Raw genomic sequence first — 16,884 nt, 5'->3', positions numbered from 1 at the left:
TGAAAATTACATGAAAATTCATATTTTTAAGTGGGAGAACTTGCACAATTGGTGGCTGACTAAATACTTTTTTCCCCACTGTACATTACTATAGAAAGCCAGTTGCTGCAACTAACTTCCTCCTGTGTGTGTGTGTGTGTGCTTACTTTACTTGTTTAGATCAGCTTGGTTTCAGTCTCTTATTGAGGATACTGTGTTAGTGTTATAATCACTAATAAACAAGTAAATACAATAAGTAACATACAGCAAAAAGTGCTGCCTTTTGTCCATTGATAAACACTTCATACATGTCAATGATGATTTTGTAAGGAAATCTGTCTTTATTTTTTTCTGATTGTCTTTCTCACCAAGTTGTACTGACACTTTTAGAGCCAACACCAGCTAATAAATACAATTAAATGTTAAAATGCACAATTGAATTTCAAATACAGGAAAAATGACGTCTGCTTCTGTAGGTTGAAATTGACTGGTGGTCTGAGTGACATTTGACTTGTGTCAAAGGGCAGAGCACCTCATGCAGCACTGGAGCTAAAACAATGATTTCTGCATAAATAATAATGCTACTAAACTGGACATTTACTCAAATCTGGCAGATGTGAGGTTTTCCTCCCAAGTCCAAACAGGCGACTTTTTGTTTGTCCGAATTTTGTCATTGTCGTTTTTTTTTCTAACAACAACTTCACATTAGGCAGTACTGAAAAAAGAACATTAATATCCAGTGCTTGTGATGCTTATAACACTCGAAACAATGTCTATGCATGAGGCAAACAGTATAACTCTCCTTTTTTTTGTAATGCAAGCTAAATCAAACTTCAGTCCAAACAAAAACGTTTTTTTCTACCAACCTGCAAAATATCGTTCGACATGGTCATAAAGAGTTACAAATCACATACAAAACAACCAGCAAACAGAGTAACACAAACCCTAAAATAGAGCTTGTAAAAGTAGACATATTTGCAAAGTGGAGATGGGCATATGAAAATAGGACTTTTATGGGTATGTTTTAATTTACTTGAAATATCCGTTTCAAAATATACATGCACTGCAGAAAAAAGTGTACCTTTTGAAATGCTAGACGTTATATTGACCCATGTGTTTTTGCCAACGTACCAATTTTACAAAAACAAAACATTGATTTGTATTTTGAAAACCACCTCTGACGGCAACATAATTGTAAACTGATCAATTCACAGAAACAAATCTGATCTTCTGTACCTCGGTATAATATAGTAAAGAAAATCTACATTTTAAACCCATAAATATATGGTGTCCCTACCATAGAAATTACTGTCTGGACCGCTCCTCTGCGTTTTCCTGTAATTCGGAATGACCATAGAACTAAGAGTCTAACTTTAAGACTTATTGTGCCTATTAAGATGTACTGTGTCGTTAACAAAATTTGCTGAGTCTGTATAACACATGTTATATTCACAAACTCTACACCAAACTTGAGCCAGGAAAAAATATTGCAAACCTAAAAGCCACTCCAGCTGAACGTCAGTGTACTGTAACAGTGTACCAAAATAACTTGTTTGATCCTTTTTGGCCCCTATGCATTATGGGTGAATTAAAGTGGAAGTTCAGGATTTTACAACTTGATGTTAGATGGTTCCTCACCATGAATATAGTCTATTGGCCAGGAAAAACTGTAATACATGGTTTGGTTTTCTCTAAACAGCCAATACAAACTTTAGTTGTAAATTCCTGAACCCCTTTAACATCCTGTATAAGATGTGGGCTAAGAAAAGGGAGGTGAAAACACTTGGGGCTAAACATCCACAGATTGATACTCTCTACAGGTCTGTGTCATTGCCAGAGGGGGTGCCAGAGATGACAGTATCAGACTCCTGAGACATTGCGACTGACGATGAGTGCTGGGGGGGTGGGTGATTTCTCCTAATATGGACACATCAGCAATAAAAAGTGATTGTATAAGACTTTTTGCAGCATCAAAATTAAGACTAGAATATTTCAGAGGGATGTGAATGTAGGTTTGGCACATTTCAAGAAAAACTGTACAATATCTCAGAAAATAATAATAATATTAATAATAATAAAAGGGATTTTTCCCCCCGTTTCATTGTCAGTCTGAAAAGTCCTACCACTCTCTCATGAAATCAAAACCACATTCACAAGCTGGCACAGCATACCTGAGCAAGGATATAAAACCCCATCATAAACAGTAATGTAACATATTGTAAGCATTTGTTGAGAAAGGTGTAGATGTACTGTACTCATAAGAAATAATAATGTCAAACTACAATAGCTAAGGATTTATATTAACTTTCACATTTTCAAGTCCTGACAATCCAAGGTTTTACAGGCAGTAACCTATCAGGAAAATGTCCATGAAAATCAAAAACCCCACAAAAAAAGGTAAAGGATCATAAAAACTTCATCACACTTAAAATAAACATTTAAGACTGACAGTTGTTGAAGACCAATTCCTGATGTTTTTGTCAAATCCATGCACGCTCCTATAAAAAAAGACACACAGAAATGTGTCTGTTATCGCTTTGTTCTAACTTCTCATCTCATTTTCTTCTCATCGCCCTTTTACTGACTCTTACTTGCTCTTGTCTGTGTTGCACTGTAATTGTTGTGTGAGTATGTTCACTGTCTATCTGTTAGATTGTCTGGAGGTTGTCTAGAGGTTGTCTTTGCCCAATCACTTTGTACGGGATTGTTCCGAGACCAAGAAGCGTTCTCGTCCAAAAAAGTATTTTGAGTAACATGGGCGGTCTGTGAGATCTGAGCATGTTCAGTTTATGTCACGTCCTGTCGAGAGTCAATCTGAGAATGCTCAGTCTGTGGTGCATCATATCCCGGACGGAGCTGCTTTGAGAACATGCTCAGCTTAAAAAAGTTCAAAAAGATAAGAAGTTCTTCTGAGCGTGCTCAGTTGGCACTGACAGGCTCATGTGTCTCATGCTCACTGCTGTAGTCCGATTTATCCTCAAAGTCTTCATACATGTCTATCTCATCCTCTCCGTTGACCGGGTGGTCGCCGGTCACCATTGCGACTGGCTTGGGCTTGACCACGCCGAACGTGCTCTGGATGACGGGGATGGTGGGCTCGGGGCTGGCCGAGGCGCTGGAGCAGTCCGACGTCAGGTGCGGTGAGGGCGTGGCTGTCGCTATAGTGATGGCAGCCGGGTAGAGGCCGCCTGCACTGTTGCTGATGGGGATCTGAGGCTGTGGCCTGAGGTAGAGAGAGAGAGAGAGAGAGAGAGAGAGAGAGAGAGAGAGAGAGAGAGAGAGATAAAGAGAGAGAGAGAGATAAAGAGAGAGAGAGATAAAGAGAGAGAGAGAGATAAAGAGAGATAAAGAGAGAGAGATAAAGAGAGAGAGATAAAGAGAGATAGAGAAGTAGAAGTAGCAAGAGAAGGTAAGTGAGAGAGCGTGTAAGAGAGACAGATAGGGTGTTTTGGAAAAACAGATTCATTCTTTCCTGGCCTGCTTTTGAACAGCTATTTATAACAAGTTGAACAGTAGCTAACTCTTGTCTTTCGGGCAAACCTTAACACATAGCTTTTGCCAGCACACAGTAGTCCTGTCAACGTCAGCTAAATAGCCTCTTGAGAAATGGATGGAATGAAGGTAAACGCATATCACTCAAGCAAGCCCTCTGGCTCCTCAAATGAAGCACATAAACCAAGAAAATGGATGTCAGTTTCCTCACCTAACAGTTCCCCCCTTCTAGAAACAATTACCGCAGAGAACATCTGACAGACTAATTTTCACATTAAACTGCTTAAAAACGACCCTGTTTCATTATACGGAGCCTGGTCGAAATTGGTCATACCTCAACTTATAGCTTCTCCCCAGTTATTTGATTCAGTCCTGAGTGAAACTCCAGTCGCTATGGTGAATCAGGCTTTTCTTTTGCTTGACCACACACACTAAATTACAGAGTTAAACTCTCTCTCTCTCTCTCTCTCTCTCTCTCTCTCTCTCTCTCAAACATCTGCTAGTATAATTTCTACCGCCCGCAAGCGCCTGCCATTGTCCTAATTTAATAAATGACAACTATTAAAAATCACTCCAATTCAAAGCTGTGCCCCTGGTAAATCCATTTAAACGTGGCCTGCCGTGATGACTTTAATCACATCTATGCCTGTTTTCTATTAAGACCAAGCCACTGGCTTTGGCTGAATCCTAAAAGGCACCCTATTCCCTATATAGGTCACTACTTTTAACCAGGGCCCATACTGTAGAGCTTTGGTCAAAACTAGTGCACTAATTCGGGAATAAGGTGCCTTTTGGGGCACTGCCTTGTTCTCAGCATTGCCTGCAGTTTGACATGAGAGGATGAGAAAAGCCTTATGATAAAGAGACCTTGTTATCTTTAAACTAGTAGTTTGGATTACAAATTCAGCACTATTGCTTGAGGGAAATAGTCAGAGTCAGTACTGGGTGCAGTACTGTACAAATACCAACTTTCCCTTAACAAAATGATTAGGAGCAGTTGATTCAAGTATTCCAATTCGAAAATGGGAGCCGTCCATGAAAAAATATTTTAAGAGATAGTTGATACCATGATCAGTTTGCTTAACTCTATTAGCTTAGTATTAAAGTGACCAATAATTATTTACAATATGAGTTAAATAATTTTACTTTAATTAAGTATGTTAAAAATCTGTCTTTCTGTGTTTGAATGGTGTGGGTGTACCCCAACAACAGAATTATGTGGGTGTATACCGGTAATAAAAAATATGCATGACAAGTAACGGCTGGTTGGCCAGCTCAGTCAATGAGCCAACGCAATGTCACGCTATATGAGGAAATAGCAAGCATTTTTTGAAACAGTCTGTTTGATATACAAGTTTAAGGTGAGGTTTTGGAAGGTTTTTTTCACTAATTAATGCTTTGGCCACAAATACGAGTATAGGATGAGTCAACCACATTATTTGGGTATGAGTTAACAGAACATGAACCTTTAAAAGTGAGATTTTCACTGGCCAGTTACTTTAAAGGGTATTACTCCAAAATCAAAGTTTGTCAGATGTTTTCTGACCTCAAAAGTAGTCTAATGTCAAGATGAATCCACGTATCACATCATCGGTTGTGTATGTCCAGCTATAGTCAAATGAATAAAAAATATCTCTTTGTTCTGGAAATATGGAAATGACATGCTCAATTTACAAAACAAATGGCCTGGGACATGGACTTATCTCAACAGAAGACCACTTTTGAGGTTTGATCAACTTTGATTTTGGAGTGTAATGTCCCTTTAAGTATACTAACAGATAACCTAGTTAGCCTAAAGACTGTACAACAGTCAATCAGAAGAGTGTCTCTCTCTTCTTACCCCACACTGAAGAACTGCCTCATCTCCTGGCGCCGCGAGCGCATCATCTGCTTGTACTCGCCAATGCGCAGCTTCTTGCCGTCGATGATGCAGGTCCTCTTGGGCCGGGGCTTGTACTTGTAGTTGGGGTACTTCTCCAAGTGGATCTTACTGAGATGGGCCTGTTCCTCGTAGTATGGCTGCTTCTCCTGGTTGGTCATGGACTTCCAGCGAGAGCCTATACACGGATAGCGGGACACACACACAGCAAGAGTCAGGGTTGGAACCCAAACTACAGCGTAAGGACACACACACACACAAACACACTCATGTGTGCACACACATACTCGCGCGCACACACACACGTGCACGCGCACACACACTGAAGGACACTATTAGGGTATTGATGTTCGTAGAGTGTATTGGAGTTGGTGTTCATAGAGTGTATAGGAGTCAAAGTTTGTCAAGTATAGTATGGGTGGGGGGTATCGATACAGTTACATATCGCAATGTAATTTTTCAACAATATTATATCGATATTTGACTCCAAGTATCGATTTGTAAAAATAAATAAGTCGTTATTTTTTGCTACTGTAGGTAGCGTTAATGAGCGCTAGTCGGCTGTACCTGCGCCAAAACTCCGGTATTTTTCATCCTATAGCTTGTTCTTTAATTTTATTTTTAAATAGTGAGCCAAAATTTGCTCTACACATTTATTTCCCTGACTGATCAAAACTAATTTTCTCCTGCTCTCTCTCGTCTCTCTGCAGCAGACATATCGTGAGCAATATGTTTGGAACATCAAATCGCAATAAAATCACAGTATCGAATCGCAATACATATAGAATCGTGAGAATCGCAATAAATATTGTATCGGTACCTAAGTATCGTGATAATATTATATTGTGAGGTTCCTGGCAATTCCCACCCCTATCTTATTATGTGGTTCAATTAGCCATTGAACCTTACGAGACAGCGCTTCCACTGCACTACATTTTATAATAGTAGGAAATCTCTTCAAGTAGGAACTTGTAATATGAGAGAGACTACTAGTGCATCTACACTGTTGAAGTGTGCTTGAAAACAGGAATCTGTCCCTCTTCAGGATCCCTGATACATTGTGTTCTCATCATGTCTCTCCTATAAGCACCCAGCTGACGGAACAAGTGGACAGGACCGTCACCGCAGGAATGGAGCACATCTGCGTGGCTTTCTGACAACCCATTATACACACACCACAGCTAGAACACACACAGAGAGGAATCCAGGGCTGCGTCCCAAATGACACCCTATTCCCTATTTAGTGCCCTATTTAGGGTAAAGGGTGCCATTTGGAGCGTAAACCCAGGACTCTGTTTACCAACGTTTATCGAGACTCCCTTCTTTTTCAACTAAGGAAACAGTGAGGTCCTTTTTTTTTTTTTTTTTTTGCCTAACGCGGCTGCATCGTGTCCCTCGTCTCCAGCTGTGTTATTGTGTTTGGGCAGCACACCCTCCATCGTCTCCTGATCGCCTCTCAGGTCTGGTGTTTCCCTGGTGTCACCACAAACAAACCGCTAACTAGGTAAATATCCGGAATGTTCAGTCTCCGCCGGATAGGAGGAAGTGATAGGTGACCTCTGACCCTTTACATTTGACCCCAACTTTGAGTGATGAGGTTTGAGCTATCCAATGCTTTAGAACCCTCAAACTCAACTCTGGACCACGAAGCCAGTTCCACTGAGTTTTTTCATTGTTGCCCTCCTAATCAGGGACTGATTTAGACCTGTGACACCAGGTGGGTACAATTAATTAGAAAACCAGCAAGCTCCGGACCTCGTAGGGTAAGAGTTTTAGAATGATAACTTCAGTGATATTGAACAATGGTCTATGTATATGACGGATGAGCAAAGTGCAAAGATTGTATTTCTTTAATACAGCGTTCAGTTTGCCTCAATTCATTTAGCGAGTAAAGTCACTTGACACCGTTTGCTCAACGGCAAACATTTTGGCCTAGTGCAGGGGTCGACAACCTTTATTACTGGAAGAGCCATTTTTTCCATTAAAAAAAAAATGTTTTGAGGGAGCCGCACAAGACAATATCTGACAATATCTGATATTCAGCACCCCGGATAGCAGTCTGATCAAATTACCACAAAATCTGACATTCAGGGTCACAGAGCAGTGGACACAGTGGCTGTCTGTTGAAGTTGCAAGGAGAAACGAATCTCGTGAACATGCTACTGTAGTGATGTTACTTTTTGATTTAAAAACCGACCAACGAAGGAAATGTTGTTGTCCAGTGATTAACTGAAATACCCACATCAAGCCCCGCAAGAAATGGAATAATGAAACACAGATAAACAAGTATTATAAGGTAAACGGAAGGTTTGATTGTAATAAATATGTATTAAAGGCCTACTGCTTTACCTTAAAACAAAGTGTTGTCTGTTTCTTTACCTTATTTTTATAATTACAATTTTAAAACTCTAAAATGCTATTTGGAGAACAGCAAAAACAAGCAAAAACACTATTATTGCACACAGAGTGAGTCCATGCAACTTATGTGACTTGTTAAACACATTTTTACTCCTCAACTTATTTAAGCTTGTCATAACAAAGGGGTTGAATACTGATTGACTCAAAACATTACAGCTTTTCATTTTTCATTAATGTCTAAAAACATAATTCCACTTTGACATTATGGGGTATTATTGTGTGTGTAGGCCAGTGACAAGAAATCTCCATTTAATCAATTTTAAACTCAGGCTGTAACACAACAAAATGTGGAAAAGTCAAGGGGTGTGAATACTTTCAGAAGGCTAGTATCAACACAAGAAGCGCTTTTCACTGCACATATCCATCACCCCAGTCAGAGTCTCACAGTGGAGCTCTGTGTGTGTGAGAGAGAGAGAGAGAGTTCTATGGGTGCGTGTGACTTCTATACTGAACTTTGTAAGAGGAAAATATGTTATTTATTCTACTATGAATGATTCAATAAGATCAGATTAACCGATTGATTGGTAGATTTACAATATTTTGAATACATCATTGAATGTTTAGGTGGACGTGGGGGATAGTGGTAACGCTTTCAGTTGCTGTTTCATATGGCAGTGTTGTTTCAAATGAGACCCTCTTAAAACATGACATAGCCGCCCATGCGATGGAAAGCAAGCGCACAGTGTGCACAGTTACCCCTTATGCCCTCTATGAAAGAGCACGCCTACACCCTAGCTGCACGCCTACACCATCTTACTCAGGATTACCCTATGAACTGTGTATGAGCTGACCAGTGGGGGAAGGCTCAGTGACTGACAGCTCAGTCAGTTTGAGGGTGGGTGCTCGTAACACCAGAATTTAGGGTTAAGTCACCGCATAGGCCACATACACTGAGATTACGTTCCAATTTTTTTGGGGGGGGTTAAAGACTCCAGTCACCCAAGTCATAGACTGTTCTCTCTGCTACCGCACGGCAAGCGGTACCGGAGCGCCAAGTGTAGGTCCAAAAGGCTCCTTAACAGCTTCAACCCCCAAGCCATAAGAGTGCTGAACAATTAATCAAATGGCCACACGGACTATTTACAATGACCCCCCCCGCTGCTACTCGCTGTTTATTATCTAAACAGCATAGTCACTTTACCCCTACCTAAATGTACAAATTACCTCGACTAACTTGTACCCCCGCACATTGACTCAGTCCTGTGTAGCTCAGTTGGTAGAGCATGGTGCTTGCAACGCCAGGGTTGTGGGTTCATTTCCCACGGGGGACCAGTATGAAAAAATTTATGCACTCACTAACTGTAAGTCGCTCTGGATAAGAGCGTCTGCTAAATGACTAAAATGTAATGTAAATGTACCTCGTTATTGTTATTTTATTGTGTTACTTTTTATTTTAAGTTTATTTAGTAAATATTTTCTTAACTCTATAAAGCACGGTAAGGTCTACACCTGTTGCATTCTGCACATGTGACAAATACAATTTGATTTGACTGTGTCCCAATCCGGGATGATTTGCAATGTTTTCACACTCAAAACCGCTAAATTGCTGACTGTGGAAAATCAATCCACTTAATCTTTGCAACTGAAAGACCCTGTATGACCATAACAAGGCCACGGTATATGGAGGGCATATCATTTTATTTTTTTATATATATTTTTGACATTTCATTCAGACAGTAAGGAAATCAAACGGGCATGTGGGAGAAACAGTGAGAAGGATGGACGCCGGGATTGAACCCTGGTCTCCGGTGTGGAGTTTTATATGCGACATGCCAGGGAGTGTTACCGCTTGACCACAGCGCTGCCATCTTACCCAGGATTTTGCTGATATTGGAATTGTGCATGTCGGGGAAGGTCTGCAGGATCTTCCTCCTCTCGTCCTTGGCCCACACCATGAAGGCATTCATGGGCCTCTTAATGTGGGGCTCAGTACTGTTCCTGCCCCTGGTCTCCCTGAAGACCCGGGCCTCCGTAGTGCTGGCGACACCTGTGGGAAGGGAGGGACATTTCATGACTTACTCAATCGCTCACTCGTTCGTGTAAAAACCCATTAAGCCATTAGTACATATACTGCACAGTATGTCTAAGAGCATGGCCTCCAGACAGTGAGGGAGGGGACAACTGAAAGGCAAGAGATGGGTAAAGAATATATGTGTGCGTGTGGTGTGTGTGTGCACGCATGCGTGCGTATGTGTCTGTGCACTTGTGTGTTACAGAAATGAGGGGGGCCTGCGTCTACTCTACACAGAAGAGCATAAATAGGGATGGACCCGCTCGGTTTGGTCGCCGTCAACGACGCTCTGATTATCAGCCAGATAACATCTCTGTTTACGGTCCTGTGTTTATGGCTCTGATTTCAAACTACAGCGTGATGAATGCTTCCCAATCTACCGTAACCTGTAAACACTGGGGGTTTATAGAAAACAGGTGGGTTCTGAGCCGGAAAATATAAAAAACTCAATTCCGTTTTAACTGCCTTGCTTCTGTTTGCATACTTCGGCAGGGTGGAATTGTCTGAGACACAAACAGTGTTAGTGGGTTGGAAAGATGGGGAGAATCTAGAATACACTTTCTCGCCGTAGACGTAAAAGCCCACTGCAAAATTGTGTCGTATTAAAGGTCCTTAATTCGAAAAACAAAACGGAGGGCCCGCCACTTGGTTTGGTATAAAGCTCAGGGGTTGTGATGGGGTTAATAAACTAATCTCATGAGGCCTTAAGTGATCGAAAAAAGCTGTTAATATCACAGAGTGGGCCTATAAGTACAAGGCAGGGGTTTGGAAAACATTGTGCCTTGACTAAGGCATTCCGAGAAGAACACAATAAATATTTGGGTCTGGTGAATACCTGTGTGCAGAGCAGACTATCTCTCTGTCCGTTTCTCTACCATAGGGAACACAGTTGAAAGAGGCCCTAAAAAGTGGCGCTATCTAACCAAGGGCCCCAAGTGAAGGGTCACTAGCATCCATTTAGCCTGAGCAGGATGTGCCCACTTTTACCTCAAACCTAACCTCTTTTCCTGTCTTTTAAATATCCGTCTGACCCTCTCTCTTCTCTTCTCCTCTGTTCTTCTACTAGTATGCACCAAGCCATACAACGGCAATGTATTCTTATACACATTCATATAAACATGGATGGTAAGCATTCACACAGTCATAAACATGAACCAGAACATACTGTACTGTACAGAATGCACTTACATAAAAGTATGGAGAACTGAAAGAGATCGTTGTGTATGTAGAACTTTAAGAAGATGGAAAGAAAGGGAGAAATATATATTTTTTACATTTTGAAACGAAGAAAGAAAATATTATTTAGACATTTTGAAGAAAGAAAGAAAAAATAGAAAAAAAGAAAAAAGACGGAACTCACCATGAACATCCTCAGGTCTGGTAAGGTCAATGACCCTGTGGCCCATCTTTCCATCCTCTCCCAGGTGCTGACTCAAACTCTCAAAGTGCATCCGCTCCTAAAACACAAAGAGGTCAAAGGTCAATAAGATTTGATTCACACTACGGAGCAAAGCCAAGCGAGCCGAGCCGAGCTGTATAAAGCTGCCCTGGTTTATACATGCATCATAGTTGTTGGAACCATGCTGGAAAGGACAATGTGAAATGAAATATACAGTTTGGGTCTGCCTAATAGTGTGAAAATGCTATTAAGAGTCCAATTAAACTAACTGTAAAGCTGTGGTATAAGAGCTCAGAGAGAATAACACAATCATCACAGAACACACATTTTCAAAGAATTTCAGCAATTTAGCAAACATACACATCAAACAAGTTTCAGTCTTCAATGCGTAGCTGTTTGCATTGTAATTTGGGCGTCTTTGGATCAAAGGTCTTGTTCTTCTTTGTGATCTTAGAGTGGGTCTATATGATGAGGTCTGTGCTAATGATCGTGTAACAAACTCAAGTCATACTTTCTCACACACTGCTTTCGGCGAGAGGCAAGAGTTGCAAAAGACAACCATTCCAGCTTAGGGGAGATAGAAAGGAGGTTTTGAGAAAAGACAGGATAGAAAGAAGAAGAGAAGAGAACAGGATAATAAATTAAGTAAAATAATAAAATAAAAATGAAGAGAGAGACAGAGAGAGAGAGAGAGAGAGAGAGAGAGAGAGAGAGAGAGAGAGAGAGAAAGCGAGAGAGAGAACGGGAGAAAGTGAAAGAGAGAGAGAGAGAGAGACAGAGAGAGAGAGACAGAGAGAGAAAGCGAGAGAGAGAGAGACAGAGAGAGAGAGCGAGAGAGAGAACGGGAGAAAGTGTGTGAGAGAGAGAGAGAGAGAGACAGACAGAGAGAGAAAGCGAGAGAGAGAGACAGAGAGAGAGAGCGAGAGCGAGAACGGGAGAAAGTGAGAGAGAGAGAACGAGAGAGAAAGACAGAGAACGGCACCCCAAAAATTATTTACAGCCACAGAAAAGACAATACGCGAGATCTACCCAGCACAGCGCTACCATGTAAGCTGCCTCTGACTCGATGCTCCCCACCCATCCTGCCTACTGTCTCTGATTACCCTGCGCTGCCCACCCTTCCGCCCGCTCCTTCAAATGAGTCCACCACACTCACAAACTGTGGTGGAAAACAAGGGCCTCCACAATCACCACGCATCCACCTTTTCTCCTCCTCCTCCTCCTCCCCGTTTTCTGGTGACAGACATGTTTTATAGACCATTCCTCCATACAGAATATTTTCAGATCCTTGATATCCTTCGTCTGCACGTATGGACTGCCCGCTTCAATTCAAAACAAAGGTTTTCAATGGGATTCAAGTCTTGAGATTTTGTGGTCAATTAACAATTGATTTGTGCATTTTGATGTGTGCTTGGGGTTGTTGTCTTGCTGGTAGATCCACTTCTGGCCAAGTTTCAGGCAGAGGCAACCAGGTTTTTGGCTAAAAGTCCTGGTACTTGGTGAAGTTCATGATGCCGTTGACCTTAACAAGGGCCCCAGGACCAAAACAGCCCCATAACATCAAAGATCCACCACCATATTTTACAGTAGGTATGGGGTTCTTAGCTATCTGCTTATGCATTCTAATTTCAATGCCAAACCCACCACTGGTGTGTATGGCCAAAAAGCTATATTTTCATGTCATCCAACAAATGTAAATGTCTGGAGTTTGCTAAACGGCATTGGCACTTGGATTGAAACCAGTGCTATTGTCAGATTACATGAAAATTCACATCAACGGGGCTGTAGTGGAGCGGGTTGAGAGCTTCAAGTTCCTTGGTGTCCACATCACTAAGGACCTATCATGGTCCAATCAAACCAACACAGTTGTGAAGAGGGCCCGACAACGCCTATTCCCCCTCAGGAGGCTGAAAGGATTTGGCATGGGACCTCAGATCCTCAAAAAGTTATACAGCTGCACCAACAAGAGCATCCAGACTGGTTGCATCACCGCTTAGTATTGCAACTGCTCGGCATCCGACCACAAGGCGCTACAGAGGGTAGTGAGTAAGGCCCAGTATATCACTGGGGCCGAGCTTCCTGCCATCCAGGACCTCTATACCAGGCGGTGTCAAAGGAAGGCCCTATAAATTGTCAAAGACTCCAGCCACCCAAGTCATAGACTGTTCTCTCTGCTACCACATGGCAAGCGGTACCGGAGCGCCAAGTCTGGGACCAAAAGGCTCCTTAACAGATTCTACCCCCAAGCCATAAGACTGCTGAACAGTTAATCAAATGGCCACCTGGACTATTTGCATTGACCCCCTTATTTTATTATTATTTTTTGCACTGACTCTCTTGCACAAGCTCGATGTACACTCACTGGACTCTAACCACACACTCACACATACTACACTGACACTCCAACACACACGTGGACACACACAAAGCATACACACACACATGCATATTGACGCCACACACACACACACACACACACTCCTTCACACTCTTCACATACGCTGCTGCTACTCTCTGTTTATTACCTATGCATAGTCACCTTACCCCTACCTACATGTACATATTACCTCAATTACCTCGACTAACCTGTACCCCTGCACATTGACTCGGTATCGGTACCCCTTGTATATAGCCTAGTTATTGTTATTTGTTATACAGACAATAAAGATACAATGACTTGAGAGCAGTGCATGAATAGAAACTGAAGAGGCCCATTTCAATACTTTTTAATACTTACAGAAAATTAGGAAACAGTCTACAGGACTAACTCAAGATCAAATCAGCACTCACCAAAAAGTCCCCAAAAAGTAATTTAGGACTTAATCTGTACCAGGACTCAGTATGGCAGCAGGCCTAAAGTCAAAAGTCCAATGTGGTCGCTCGTAAATTACAACAATGACGAATAATCGACATTAGCTACATTGTTCAAAGCTATAAAATAACGTTATATATTGTTACTTTACGGGACTGAGGCTTGTCCAAAATTCAACTCGATCTATATCGGAACTTAAAGAGACACACAGAGCTGCTCTATTGCCTAGGCTCTCCTGCACTCGTTGACTGGGCACACGTTTCAACGGATTGCTATGGCAGCCCTATAAACACTGCGCCGGCCGAGCAGTTTTATCAGCGTCGTTTTGAGCTCATTACCGCGGCGACGCGTACAGGCAAACCCTGCTCTAACCGACCCACAAATGTTTACTGCCTCCTCCAGGAGCAGTGAAATCCCTCACTCCTCCTTCCCTCCGTCCTTTACTCTGCCTGTCATCTTTCAATACAGACGCCTTGCCTGTTGTACATTGAAACTGAAGAAGCAGTGAAGTCCCTCTCCCTCCCTCCTACTCCTCCTCTCCCTCCTTCCGACCTTCTTTCACTCTGCCTGTCATCTCTCAATACAGACGCCTTGCCCTGTTGCCCATTGAAACTGAAGGAGCTTACGCCCACCCTATTTCTAAAATAGTATACATAGTTGTTGTATAAATACAGTGGGACAGTGACAATTTTGTTGTTGTTTTGGCTCTATACTCCAGCACTTTGGATTTGAAATGATACAATGACTATTAGGTTAAGGTGCAGACTGGCAGCTTTAATTCAAGGGTATTTTCATCCATATCGGGTGAACCGTTTAGAAATTACAGCACTTTTTGCATATAGTCCCCCCATTTAAGGGGGCCAAACGTATTGGGACAAATTCACTTGATGCATATTAAAGTAGTCAAAAGTTTAGTATTTGGTCCCATATTCCTAGCACGAAATGATTACATCAAGCTTGTGACTCTACAAACTTGTTTGATGCATTTGCTGTTTGTTTTGGTTATGTTTCAGATTATTTCGTACCCAATAGAAATGCACTTTAACCTCATTGTCATTGTATCATTTCAAATCCAAAGTGCTGGAGTAGAGAGCCAAAAAAACTAAAAATGTGTCACTGTCCAAATAATTACGGCGGGCACTGTATCTATAGGCCTTGGAATTTGGACATCAACGCTAACGCAAAAGTACTTATACATGATTTAGCGCAAAAACTATTAGACGCATACAACCAATGACAATGCGCACCATAACACCCTGTGAATAGCACTACAGACAAAAGAGACTGCTGTGTGGTGACTGGCCTGACTTGACTCAAGTCATCCACATTCTAATGTTCTCCTCAACTGTCCCTCCTTTCCCTGTGGTGTGGCACACAAAAGAGCTGGTGTAACGTACTTGAGTAGTCCTGAGAGCTGATGTCAACTCCCGACAGAGTTAAGTGGGCTTAGTGACAGGGGCGTTCAAATAAAGTACTAGTCCTCTCCTGAGTAGGACGCACTAATGCTCTATTCAAGGGCAGCTCGCTTGCTCAAAACTGGCCTAAACTTACTCCACACACAAACACTTTCTCTTTCACACCCACGCACTTACACTCAGTGGCTATTTCAGTGTGCTTGCTTGGCAGCATAAGCGTAACGTGATACTCCACAATGCCACTTGCTGGACATAGCTAGCGTCTGTGCGCAAGAGGAGCTATAATGACATTAGCATGGCTAAGGCCAGCCCACTGCCAGGACACAAAACTGGAGCCAAAGTCAAACAGCAACAGAAAGAGGAGACCTGGATCACTTTCAGTAGTAGAACGTATATAGAAGGGAACTGTGCTTAAATTGAACGATGACTAAGGAGAAGGCCAGCACATGCATGCATACAGACACACAGCCACAGACACATGCACACACACAATCAGCATAGCTCCATATACAGTTATACCACACACTCTCTCCAACCCAAGGTGTAGTATAAGAACACATTCATCTGTGTGGATACCTCACTCAATCTCTTATAGCTGAGATCAGAGGTGGATCACGTGTTTCAGTAGTTTCATACTGTCTAATCAAATGTATATCTAAAGAATGTCTATAAAATGTCCCCAAAATAGCAACAAATATTGCTAGAAAAATGCTTTTCGAGAAAGCTTGATGCTCAGACTCAAATACAGAAGTGGATCATCTCCATTTAATTGTACAGTGGTACAATTTTGCAGAATGGAGGAGGTGAGTCATGAATTGACTAAGACAGATACAATCCTATGAGTGGCTAAAAAATGCTCCCTTTTTACAGAAAAAGGATACATTTAAAGCTAAGAAAAGAAAGCTTGAGGAACCGTTGTTAGGTAACGAATAACACTGAACTACAAACACTGGCCTGCCGTGTTTTAGAACCGGAAACAATTACTTTGAGGGATTCCAAATGAGCATTTTATTAGGAGGAATGGAGCCATAAAGTAAATTGCTGCATCTCTCGGTTTGTTCTTATAAAGCCAGAAAATATAGTATTGGTACATGTGAGAGCGGAACAGAGAAATGCACAAGAAACTCACCTAAAAACCTGTTGTTCACAATAAACCAAGCTTCATTTGATCATTTAAAGGCCCAGTGCAGTCAAAAATGTGATTTTCTTGTGTTTTATATATATTTCCACACTATGAGGTTGGAATAAAACTGTGAAATTGTAAAAATTATGATAATGCCCTTTTAGTGTAAGAGCTGTTTGAAAAGACAACCTGCGGGTGGCAGATACCTTAGTGGGTAAGAGTGTTGTGCCAGTAACCGAAAGGTCGCTGGTTCTAATCCCCGAGCCGACTAGGTGAAAAATCTGTCGATGTGCCCTTAAGCAAGGCACTTAACCCTAATTGCTCTGGATAAGAGTGTCTGCTAAATGACTGAAAAA

The 16,884-nt window shown here is 41.8% G+C and overlaps 1 protein-coding gene across 3 annotated transcripts in view; it reads right to left on the bottom strand.

Moving 5' to 3' along the window:
* Window positions 1–297: 297 nt before the first annotated feature.
* LOC121532073 (transcription factor SOX-6) overlaps window positions 298–16,884 on the bottom strand; it is a 173,408-nt gene continuing 156,821 nt past the window's right edge. For all 3 annotated transcript variants that reach the window (XM_041837744.2, XM_041837743.2, XM_041837745.2), the window contains exons 13-16: window positions 11,140–11,236; window positions 9,582–9,755; window positions 5,312–5,528; window positions 298–3,202 (exon numbers count right to left, since the gene is read on the bottom strand). In XM_041837744.2, coding sequence (XP_041693678.1) covers window positions 2,899–3,202; window positions 5,312–5,528; window positions 9,582–9,755; window positions 11,140–11,236 — 792 coding nt within the window. In that variant the 3' untranslated portion in view covers window positions 298–2,898. The remainder of the gene's footprint in view (window positions 3,203–5,311; window positions 5,529–9,581; window positions 9,756–11,139; window positions 11,237–16,884) is intronic.

Source organism: Coregonus clupeaformis, chromosome 19 (genome assembly GCF_020615455.1).
Source record: "Coregonus clupeaformis isolate EN_2021a chromosome 19, ASM2061545v1, whole genome shotgun sequence".
Taxonomy (NCBI): domain Eukaryota; kingdom Metazoa; phylum Chordata; class Actinopteri; order Salmoniformes; family Salmonidae; genus Coregonus; species Coregonus clupeaformis.
This window is presented reverse-complemented; position numbering and strand designations above follow the sequence as displayed.